The following is a 12,055-nucleotide window of genomic DNA, read 5'->3' as shown; positions in this document are numbered from 1 at the left end:
TACTCCTGACGCGATTGTCTGGCTTGACCACCTGAATGTGAGATTGTAGTTGTTGCTCTGCTCAGCAGCCATACGAAAGGAGGAGGGATGTCCTGTCCTCAACGGCTCCCACCTTCTCATCGCGACCTCTTGCGTGTTGCTAAAATGGCAGGTGGCCGCGAGTACGAATCCCACCTGATGCTTTCCTCTTGCAAGATTTTCACGTAATATACTTCCACGAACAGATGTTTCTGATATACCCAAGTAAACAATGGGTGAAGCAATTCTCTTTGTAAGGCTGCAGTGCGACAGAAAGCGCTAACTCTGTCGAGATATTCCAGTTCCGATGATTAATGCCACTGCACCGTGCAGCCAAGACGATCCCTTTTTTATTTCAGGGCTTTACTGCTTGCCCATGAAAGTCACCACATGGTAAGCATAACGGCATGTTCTGTATAACTAGGCTATCAACGCCGCAGGATTAGCATGCGCTCCCTCGGCAGACGTGGAGCCACGCCGACAGCTCAAGTTGTGTGTGCTGAACGTTATCTTCTCACTGCAGATGTGCGCCGCTGCGCCGGCTAGGAAGCAACTCTGCAACGTCTTTCTGGTTTAATATTTTACGTGTCGTATGTGGGGCGATAGCATGGCCCAGCAGTAGCGCGTTCGCGGCTTGTTGCACAGGTTCATGGTTCTAATCCCAAACGGCCACCCTGGTTAATACTGCGGCGTGTGTAATAGCCATAAATACTAAACGCACTGTCTGCTTCACGGTGGACGTTAAAGATCCAGTGACGTCATTTGAAGGAGTAGCCCCTTTGTGTGCTGACGCCATGATCCAAATTTGAAAAATTATCCGCAAAAAGGCTAATTTGGAATCTACAGAACGATCATCACCCCCTACTGCAAAACTTTGGCAGGACTCTCCTACAACAAGAGTAATGAGACTGTGAGGCTTTCCTGGGTAAACAAACAGAATAGGATGGTTTTTTACGGACGTCAAATTTAGTAAAAAAAAGTAAAAACAAAGTGGCAGATATTGGTAAGAATGCACATTGAACACGGCTATTACTAAATATTTTATTCACTTATGCATGACAACTTAAATACACCAGGGATGGCACAAGGCTGTTCCTTGCATGCTGAAAGGATTGTGAAACTGGAATCCCAGCTGTAAAACAAATCCTTGGGACCCTGAATGACATGGTGCCATCCCTGTACATGATATGACAATGTGACCAAAAAAACAAATGAATACACCAACGTTTTAAATTACAAAATAACATAAATAGCGGAAGTCGTCATTCAGTTTTATGCATGAGGAGGAGGGGATGGGGGTACAGGGGTTGACGGAGAGGGAAAATGTAAAAAAATAATCCACAGAGTTGCATCTCTTTGTTAGATTTGTGTGCTGCGAATGAGCTCCGCCAAAATTGTTTAAATCGCATCGGTGTGTGTGTGCACGCAACACACACCGATGCACACACGCACACGCAAGCCTTGGCACGAGTCTGCACTGGTGCGCACGCACACACGCGCGCGCACGCACACAGACGAACCTCCTTCGCATTAGTCACTACCCCACCCCCTGCACCCAGGAGGCAGGAAGTGAGATCGCTGCAGTTTAAAATTGCCACAAGGTGCCCACTTAATGCTGGCCGAGCGGAAAGTTTGCGTCTAAGCGGCGGAGGTCGCAAGAGAAACGAAGACGTGCCGCCGCTCGTCATCGGCCTCCCCTCGCCATCTCGGCAGAGTCTCGACGGACGCAAGCGAGATTGTGCCGTCGCCACAGTGCAATGGGAGGCCCATCCAGAGTGTTGCTTTGACAAAAACTCAACATCTCGCTCAGCTCTTCATGATTACACTGAAATAACTATGGTTTATGTAGCTTAACTGAAAACTTTAAGTTATAAAAAAAAATGTATCCGTACATCTTTACGTTTCTAACAATGGCATGCCAAGTAAATACTTGTGTTTTTTTTTTATTTTGACCAGTGAAATCTGCCTTTGAATATTTAGATATTAACTGGTTCGTATTATATACACAAGTCACCCTCGATCATCGCACGTCCCCTCTCACCATAGCTCTCGGCGCGCACGTCCCTCTCACAAACACCGGACAACGACCACGGAACACTTCACAACGAATGCACTGCTTGAACAGTAGGTGGGCAGTCTCGGGAGTTGCCTTCCCAGCTCCCAACAGCCAGGCCCCGCAGCGCTCACCCGCGGGCAGCCATCCGTCCCTGCACGGCCCACGTTCCCCGCCCAGCGAGGCAGTGCAATTGACCCAGAGTCACAAATATCCCCCCTCCCTCCCCCGCGTATTCTCCACAATAAGCATGGAATGGATTTTGATTTTTTTACCGTCGCTTTTAAACTACAGCGAAAAAAACAAAGCCACTTCTCTAATGTAGGAGGATTAAGGAGAAACAAACGGAGACACTTTCTTTCCATTTCAACACCAGCTAACGATGGAACGACGAGGAAGGACGCTCAGAAACAAATGGCCGGGTGTCGGGTGGGGGGGTCTCACGGAGGGGGCCTCAGTCACCCTCGATGTTGGGGCAGTGCACGTCCCCCTTTTGGGACTCGGAACCCGGCTGGTGCGTCCCATACTTATCCACGCACCAGCAGATCCCGCGGTGCCGGCCACGCGAAGGGTTGCACTGCAAGGAGACGGCACACGCAGCGCCCCGGTTACGACCGCGAAACGTTACCATAACGGGCGGAAGCCTCTTACGTGAGCGGCAAACGAGCGGATTATTTTTTTGTAATACGGCTTCAATGAAACTCCGATGACCTAGATTATGAGATTTTTAATTACCTCAAAGATTAGAGAGATTTATGTAGCCGATGCCAATTTTAGGCTTTCGGGAAATAATGAAATGAGTTTCTGTGGAGGAAGCAACGTGCAGAGCCAGGGTGGTGAACGCAGTACCTGTTTCTTCTTGAAAAAGCCGCGTCTGTCACAGTTCGGAATGCGGACTCCTTTGAGGGTTGGGCGTGTGGCCGTTTTGAGGTTTTCAAGTATGTTGTCCATTAGCTTGCGACAGGGGCCCTGTGAGAAAATCCAATCAACGTCATCCTGAACAACGAGGCAGCACCGCAGGTTCCGCAACAACCACCCAGGCTGATCGTATCTGGACACCGCCAGGGAGGGCATTTTCGCCGGTGTTTTTTGTAACAGCATTGTGGCCGTTGAAGCACCGATCGTAGAATTGTTAGGGCAGCTGAAGCGCTGTGAAAACCGGGTTTCCCAAATCCCTGGAATCTGCCGCGTGTCTGCCATGATGTCCCGATGTCACTGCCTAATTAGTTGCAAATGTCACCACCGCCTTTGTCTCGTCGTCAGCCGTGCGTTTAGGTTTCGCCACGGGGGCGCTCTGCGGCTCTGTTTGCTGCACTCGAGTTTAGGGCGCATTTAAAACGCAGTCGAAGGTGGCGTGATGTAACGGTAGTAAAGTATCATATCGCTGGAAACTGCTGTTTATCTTTTTTTATGAACTGCCATGATTGATGCCTCTTTATTAAGGCCTGTGCTAACTCGCAAGTATTCTGTATCGTGCTCATTAATTTTCACGAGTTCTTCTTATATGTTGTGCTTACTAATTTACTCACTAAACACTAATTGCTGCGAATACGAATTCATGTCAATATATATACTTACTCGAGTTTTGCCCAATACGTACCCTAATGCTTGGTGATAATTACTACATTGCTTACATTCGGGTACGCCAATGCCAGTGGTTTCCCGCAGTGCTGGCAAGCTCGTGCTCACTATCTCTTACTAATGTTTGCTGTCGTGCTTGCTGTGGTGTGGATTGTGCTGACTAAATGCACTCACGAGCGCTTACCAGTGCTTCGCGGAGCGGCGAGCTAGATTCGCCGTCTAGGCTACGCAGTAGAAATCAATCGTCGTGTTTTACAGTTCACCTCGAGCTCACTTTGCGCGGGCACACGTGCAGCACTAGGGAGACGGTCAGGGGAGGGAGCTGGGCCCAACGCCCTCACCGGAGCTGCTTTCGTAAGGAACCACGCGCGGTGATGGCAAGCCGCTTGCTACGTTCGCGGCATTTGAACGGCCACAGTTCCTGGCGTTTTTACATTTCCAGAATCGCGCACGCGCGTTCACTGCAGCGCGCGTTCACTGCAGCGCGCGTTCACTGCAGCGCGCGTTCACTGCAGCGCGCGTTCACTGCAGCGCGCGTTCACTGCAGCGCGCGTTCACTGCAGCGCGCTACTGCGCGCATCTGCAACCCGCTCGGCAGGGCGCTCACAGCGCGCCGGCATCGCACTAAAACCACGAAGCCCGATCCCCTGCCGTTGAATGCATTATGGCCATTCGACTCGATCGCATTCACGCGATTGTTTTACGTCGTCGTATTTTAGTGGTAGCGCCCCCTAGTGGCTGCAAAGGTGACGTCGACCCATTACTCACAGTGCGTGTAGTCTCCCCCCCACCACCACAGCTCCCGCCCTGCAGGCACGGGGGCTGCGCGCATCGCGACCCGGGAGGCGGCGCTGCAGCTCGCTCATCAGACCCCCCCCATCCCCCTACTCCATTGCGCATCAATTATCCCGCTCGGGAAGGAGGCCCGGCGCTCCAGCAGCAGCCAATAGGCGACCGGGCCCGCGTGTGGCCCCAACCCTAACCCGGTGGTATGGGGGGGGGGCACTCACTTGTTGCTGGAGTCGGGGCCCTCCCGCGGCGACCGCGAAGCCCACGCTGCCTCTCTCGGGGGCGCCCTGCACCAAGCGCTCCCGGTGGCGCTGCGGCGTGCCCTGCAGCAGCTTCTGCCGCTCGCGCTCATTGTTGATGCGGCTGCGGCTCAGCGAGTCGCCCGGCGGCGGCTCGGGGCTCGTGGGCTCCGCCTCGGCGCTCCACGGACCCTCGGGGTCTGCGTCGCGGGCAAACGAACGGAGTTCGTCAGCTGGGCCAAGGAGGGCGAAAAGCCCGACCGAAATCGAAACTGGTTCCGAGCTCGTGCCCCCGAGGTGCGCCGCTCCCAGGTGTGGCTCGGTGTGCCACCTCGCACATCAGGCTCGCCAAACGCGACCGCCCCGCGGCTTCGTCAACATTTAATGATAGCTCCCCCCCCACTCTCCCCCCACATCGGTCACGGCGATTTGGGTGAAACCGCGGCCGTTGGGACGTAGGAAGAGGTTCGCATTCGCGGCGAGGACACACGGCCACTGGCCTGCAATGAGCGTGACCACGCACGGGCACAGCGCCCCTCGGCACGAGCGCCTGGACCCGCGTCCCCCCCTCCTCCCCCTCCCTGCGTCTCGCTCAAACTGGGGCAGCGGTGAGACCCGCACCGCGCTCGCGGTGACCCCACATGATCTCTCCCTGATTGTGCAAATCGTTTCTGGTCTCCACCAGCAGCCGGGTTCCCTTCGCTCGATGTGAAGCGAACCCCACAGTCCCCCCCGCCCGCAGGCGTTCGTGTTGACCTCCCCATGAGGTCTGAGAACGCCAGATGCGCTGTCCCTACGCGTTCGTGCCCCCCCCCCCCGGCTGTTGCCGAGCCATCGCGATGATCGCGGGCTCCTCTGCCCATGCCCTCTGCGGTGCCCATCCCCTGCTCGTTCTCCCCCGTGTATCTCCACCACGCGCCCCCCCCCCGACCACTCGCACCGGTTCAACGACCCCCGCCGTCTGTGACCCCCTCCCCTCACTCACCCTGCGTGGCCTCGGTGGCCGAGGCCGGCTGCTGCGCCTCGAGGCTCGCGTTCCTGCACACGCCGCGTCCCTCGAGCAGCGACTGGAGCGGGCGGATCTCCCCGGGGGCCGGGCTGCACAGCTGACCGGCGCCGCAGCGCTCCGTGTAGACGCCGCACGGCTGCCCGGGCAGGCGGGCGCAGGTGAGGCAGCAGCCGCAGCCGGGCTCCTTGACGAGCTCGCAGCCCGCCGGCGTGACGCACGCCGAGAGGGCGCGCGAGTCGCACTCCTCGCAGTGCACGGGCGGAGGCGGCGGCGGCGGCGGCACCTCGGCGGCGCGGCCGTCTCGGGCGGCCCGAGCGCACAGCAGCAGCACGGAGAGCAGCAGCGGGGACGAGGGCGCCGCGCCGCCGCGCGCGCGCTTGGCCATCGGCCCGCGGGGTCGACGCGACGGGACGGACGCGCGACCGATTCACTGGGCGCCTCCGAATATATTGCGCAATAACCCGCGGGCAGTTTCTGCAGCCGTGTGCGGTGCGAACTATAACTCTGCCGTGTGCGCAGACGAGACTGCGCGCGCAGCCTACTGCAGGAGCGATAGTCGAGGACAGAGGAGACAGTCTGGAGACGCTCTCGCTGATGCCGTTCTAACCATGGGCGGCTCCGCTCACCCCTCGCACGTGGAGTCCCGTGCGCCCGCTTATATAGAGGCGGGCTGGCGCCCCGAACCGTGCATCGCGGAGTCGGCGTGTGCCGCCCCGAACCGTGCATTGTGAACAATTATATCGGTGGTGTGTGTGGGCATTGGTGGCCCCGGCCCCCAGTAGCCGGGTGCGTAGAGAGATGGAAATCCCGGAGGCCTCCCCTTGGCTGTCACGTGCACGAGCCCAAGTTCTGTGCTGGGTGGATGCATGCCTGTGATCCGGGTGTTTCTAGACAGGGGTTGGTGGATCACATAGAGATGTTTGATACTGCAAGGTGGCCAGTTGGTTTCGGTACATAAAGTTGGATGGATTCGTTGGATTCGTGAGCCCATCCGTGTGGTCCCTTGCGTTATTACCCCCACCCACCTTCCTAATGAGTGGTTTTACTTTGAGTGTGTTAGCTTTCTCCCACACACCAACCACTCATTAGAAGAAGAATTGTCCAAACTTCCCAGTGCAGGACTCTCCTGAAATATTTTGAAGACTCGGGATTCTTTTGGATGGGTAAATAAATAATTAAGGGGGGGGGGGGGGTAATCATATATTCTGTTATTCACAGATACCTAGGCTGAAAGGGTGTGGGTTCATGAAAGCCGGGAATCAGGTCAAAGTGACCTCTCTATCACCAGAACTGATCATAAAGTCATCGCCAATTCCTCTTGGAAGAATTCCCTCTTACATGCACACGAACATCATGACCCCCAGAATCACCCTCAGTCACCTTTGACTTCCGAAATCATCATTCACCGCCCCCTGAGACTGAACCTCACGATGCTCGGATACTTTGGGTCAGTCTACCTCGGGGCAGTCAACCTCGGGACAGTCAACCTCGGGACAGTCAACATCGGCATTCCCCAAACCGCATTGGCCACCCGCGCGTCGTTGAAAAAAGACGTTTTCTACAGCGTCACTGGAGCTTGTGTGTTCAAAATCAGTGCTGTCATCCTTTGTCATCTTAGGATAGTTTAGCTTGGCCGTCAGCCAGTGGCGTCTGGGCTGAATGCTAAGATGCCAAAGAAACCATCGTACATCATCATCATCAAAACAGAGTAGACTGTCTGCTGGGCAGATATGGGGCCTATGGGGGTTTGAGGCCACCGTGAACGAGGCTAATTAAATAATGAATCATTCCAAACGACTTGGGGGCCGCACATCCTTATTTGTTACAAAACAAAAGAGTCTCGCCACAACGAAAATTAAATATTCACACTTGTGTCAATACTCCGTAGTTCAGGGTCTGTCCGAGTAATCTCGTCACCACTATCTTGCTCAATGCCAACATTATTTGGTTATTTAACGCGATCCTGTTAATAACGGTCATTATTGCAGTGACAATAGTATACCATATTATTTTAGGTGAATGGCACTTCTTCAAGTTGTGAATACTAATTACGAAGGCGGGGGGAGGCGGGGAAAGGCCACGGACAGTTTTTTTGTGATGTAGAAGAATGTGAAATATGTTGCCGTTTGGAAATAGCGATGGAAAGTTCTATAACTAAGTGCGCACAAATTGAGATTGCGCACATTTTTTTTTCAGCCAGTTTGGAATATTTTCTGCCTCTCTGCCACTTTGTCCAAAAAAATATAATTTAAATCAGCTGTGGCTCGGGGCACTTTGAGCAAGAATAATGCAAACCATACACAAGCGGGAGTCACACGAGCTGAGCTGCGTACACGCACACACGCGCACTCACACACGCGCACACGCACAGACGCGGCACACGCGCACCCACACACAAAGACAAAGCTCCCCCGTATGCCCTTTAACAGACCGTTGGGGCAAGTGCTGTTAGCGAGCACCTATGACGGCCAGCACCGCACAGGAGGGGGTGGGTGGCCAGCACCACGCCGGGCCGCCTTTGTCTCCCCAATTGCGATGTTTACACACCGCACCAGGTACTCATTTAAGGCTGAATCTACCTAGGGGAGGCAGAGGACCGCGTCAGATAATCGTCACTGGTGTTGGCCGTGAGCGCGAATCGAACTCGGGTCGTCGGGTTTGTAGCGCAGCGCGCTAACCGCTACACTACCGCTGCCGAAACATAACGCGCACACACAACACACACGCGCACGCGCGCAGGCAGGCTCTCGTACACTTATCCCGAAATCGGCAAACATGTTTAACGGCTGCATATGTGCGATGTCCAGTTTAGTGTGCAGAGACTTACATAGCTGTTGCTGAGCCTTATACAGTATATACAAAGTGTGTAGTATAAGTTAACCCAATAACAATGGGAATAAGACACTTCAAGTACACGCACAGGCCATTTGTCCATCCACTGCTGGATGGGGTCTCCACACCCAGTACGGGTGTTGCAGGTCAGTGCGCATTGTTGGCGGCGGGGAGCATAGCTATTGAAACATAGTACAGTAGAACAATAGGATTTGTATGCACTACCCTGGGCTGTCCACCATATCTTCGTACAACAACTTGCAACAACCCGCTGTGCGTGGTGGTCATCAGTCGAAGCACTATCCGGGCTCACAGCTGCTTAGCTTCCAGTGTCTGATCATATTGCCCACAATCACGCGCTTTCTGTTAATTAATATCCAGTCTCGTAGTGTAACACCCTTTTAACTTGGCTGGAGATGTCACTGAAGATAGCCTGTGGCCTTTGCAAAGCCTGCGTTAACTCAGCTGGCTTTTTGTTGGGGGCTTTAGCTTTGTGCTGTGGCTGAGATAGGGGCAGTAAACTTGGGTTTAAGAGAGCTTTTAAGAAAAGTTCCAAAAGCCATTTTATTGCTGCTCAGCATGATGTGCACTGGAAATTGAAATAAAACATATAATTGGCTTTATTTATAGAGTATTAAATAAATATGTGCGGTAAAATAACAATTCTCTTCTCCGAGAACTCCGTGGGCTCTGCATAATACCCAATAGAATTTAATTAGGACCACTCTTGGCCTGTGCAAAGGGGCGCATGCAACTTTCAATCCAGGTCCACGCACTGTGTTGTCTTTAATTCGCTCAATTTGCCGCAGATAAGTCAGCCGCAGATGGCCAAATCTTCTCTTGCTCTCTTCGTCCAAACGAATTGTGAATTATTCTTTGGAATAAACAAGATAGGATGGAAGAATAGGCGTGTGCCAATCTAGTTTCGCGCTGTTTATATATGATCGTGGGCTATAGTGTTCCATATTCCAGTGAGTGTTATTAGGGGAAGCTGTAACTGCCATTCTAGTGGACTACAGGGTAAATGGATCTAACATTGTAAATGTGATCCATGTGCTTTTCATTATGATTGTATATAACTTCAGCTTGATGCTAACGGCGGCTGCCTTGTAACCCAGTGACCTGGAGGTCGTGGATAATGCTGCGATTGAGCTTGAAGTGCAGCAAGGTGCCTGCAGGAGGCAGTGCAGCAAGTAGGTGTGTACTCTTTTGTGGAATTTGGTTATGTGTAGGTACCCTGGTTTCTTCCCACATTTAAAATACGATTAAATTGAATTGGCCAAATGTCCCCCGCCAGTATATGAGCAGTCGGTGAGACAATCACGAATAGAAACACAACAGTGGAAACAAGTTTTCATTGTTTTTTCCAACATTGCCATTTTTTATGCAATAAAACTCAAATGGAATGTTCAAGTTAAACTCAGATAACGCAATAATTCAAGGTATACATTCTTGGATCATCAACATGATCATCGTTGTTGTGAAACCATGTGGCGTAAGTGGCCTGTTTGAAAGCATCCACTCGCCAAGGGATCTACCTGCGCAAGGAAGACGGGCTGTAGGCAAGGTCCACCCAGTGCCCCACCCCACCCCTCTCATCTCTACACACTTGCCCTTTGCATTGAACAAGAATATTCGAGCGGAAGTCCACTTTTCTTGGTCCTCAATCCAGCCTGACACTGCTACTTTGACTTCTTCACCATTTGAAAATAGACGCTCAAGCACGTGCGCGCGCGTGTGTGTGGATTCTCCACGTGTTTGAATGGAAAGATGAGCATGCGGTCGCTGTGTGTGGGGGGGGGGGGGTGTGGGCTGCATCGTGTTGCGGTTAAACTCCTCGAAGCCGCACTCTCCTGATGCCCGCCTCGACAAATCGGACTTGTGAACTGGCACGTTGTTGTGAAGAAGCGACGCGTAAAAAAGTCAACTTTCCACGCCGATTTTTTTTTTCGTAAGTGTGGCAGCGTAACCCTTGCCCTGCTATTGTGATGTTGCATGGTATGTAACAAACGAAGAGAAATATCTTCAGAATCACCAAAAAGATGAGACCATGAACTCTACAACTAACGGTTGCATCCAACATGTTTACCCTGCACCGCGTATAATCTGGTTTCGTCTCTGCGTCCCAGAGATTGATATAATGTTTAATCTCCAGTCACAATTTGTGAAAGAAAAAACTTTAGGATTTATTTCAAAACACTGCCGAAGTCTCTTCACAAACTCGAATTTGCTCCGAAAACCGACCAGGGACGTGCCCAGCTTTCATGACGGATTATTGGCATACTGGGTTCTGATATGCTAAGTTCACAAGCAATTTGTAAGAGTGTTGGTTTCTTTCTTGATAGAACCAGATCCTCCACTTTTCGGCACAGTTCTGAAGTTGTCGTTTTCCATTGTACGTCCTGACGATCTACTTCATCAAATTCCTGCCCACATTCAAACTGCTATGACCAGGACTTTACTTGGTCCACTGAAGGCCCCTCATTTCCATAAATAGCCAGCATCCGCCCGTGGATTTCACGAGGTGTATTTATACAACACAGTCTACATTTATATAGCAGCGTCTAAATTCAACCACATATCCAGATGCTTCACAGGGGTGGGAAAAGAGGAGGGGGAAGCGAGATGCACATCATTTTTGACGCAAACAAGGGCAGAGTCTCAACTGCGTTGTAGTTCAAGAGCAAGATAATTCCAGATGTCAAGAAGAGCAGAAGCCTCGAATGAGCGATGACCTCCCACGGATCGATCGCTGACTGTGAGCTTTGTAAGAAAGATGCCTTTAAGCCTGCCGGAGAGTACAATGAGAAGATAAGGAAAAGGAAGGTACGGGGTAGAACCATGAATAAAAAAACAGTCACCTGAATCTTGAATCCGAGACGCGACAGGAAGCCAGTGGAGAGACCGTGGTGCTGGAGTGTTCTGGTCACGTGTGCATGTGTGGGTGAAGAGCTTTGCAGTGGCGTTCTGATTTATCTGTAATCTTGAAATTGGGGGATTTGGGAGACATCTTTAGTGAGGAATCACTGATTGTGCTCAAATTTCTTCACATCCATGACTATCTAACACGCTATTAAAGTTCTGTTGAGGCGGTAGCTGGAATCGTACTGGGCTGAAAGTCTGCAGGAGTCAACAACAGACACGTCACAGCTTGTGCACTAGCATATCTCTGCTCATCACGTAGATAACTAATAGGGCTCTTCATTGTTGAAACGCCCGGTTGCCAAGTCACTGTATTTTGCAAAGTGCATGCATTCACAACAAATCCTTGTGAATATTCAACAAAGATGTTTTTAATTTGCTAATTTTGATTTTTGAGTTTACGTTCGTGGAATACTTTTAATTTTATTTTCGGTTTACATTAAATCCAAGAGCCCCTCTGTTCAAGTTATGAATTACCACGAATAATGCCACCACCTCGTGCTTTATTTGGAATTTCTGTTAGGTTCTTGGATAAATAATTAAATATCTTGGTAATTATAACAGTAATATTTGAGTTTTATTAAATTTCTTTATTCTACTCATAAACCACCG

The 12,055-nt window shown here is 51.6% G+C and overlaps 1 protein-coding gene across 1 annotated transcript; it reads right to left on the bottom strand.

Annotated features, from left to right (window-relative positions):
* Positions 1-1,045: 1,045 nt before the first annotated feature.
* LOC144934400 (insulin-like growth factor-binding protein 5) lies at positions 1,046-6,360 on the bottom strand. Its single transcript, XM_078860119.1, has 4 exons — positions 5,666-6,360; positions 4,663-4,880; positions 2,921-3,040; positions 1,046-2,648 (listed from the first exon to the last, which is right to left on the bottom strand). Exons 1-4 carry the CDS (start codon positions 6,072-6,074, stop codon positions 2,526-2,528), a joined length of 870 nt encoding a protein of 289 aa, XP_078716245.1. The 5' UTR covers positions 6,075-6,360; the 3' UTR covers positions 1,046-2,525.
* Positions 6,361-12,055: the final 5,695 nt, after the last annotated feature.

Source organism: Lampetra fluviatilis, chromosome 10, assembly GCF_964198595.1.
Source record: "Lampetra fluviatilis chromosome 10, kcLamFluv1.1, whole genome shotgun sequence".
Classification (NCBI taxonomy): Eukaryota; Metazoa; Chordata; class Hyperoartia; order Petromyzontiformes; family Petromyzontidae; genus Lampetra; species Lampetra fluviatilis.
This window is presented reverse-complemented; position numbering and strand designations above follow the sequence as displayed.

What these genes read in the sequence shown, in the direction of transcription:
- LOC144934400 (XM_078860119.1), bottom strand. Translation starts at nt 6,074, where the DNA reads ATGGCCAAGCGCGCGCGCGGCGGCGCGGCGCCCTCGTCCCCGCTGCTG. An exon ending in GGCCACCGAGGCCACGCAGG is followed by an intron (nt 4,881 to 5,665) that starts GTGAGTGAGGGG and finishes CCCGCGACGCAG; the next exon opens with ACCCCGAGGGTCCGTGGAGC. An exon ending in GCTTTTTCAAGAAGAAACAG is followed by an intron (nt 2,649 to 2,920) that starts GTACTGCGTTCA and finishes GTCTCCTTGCAG; the next exon opens with TGCAACCCTTCGCGTGGCCG.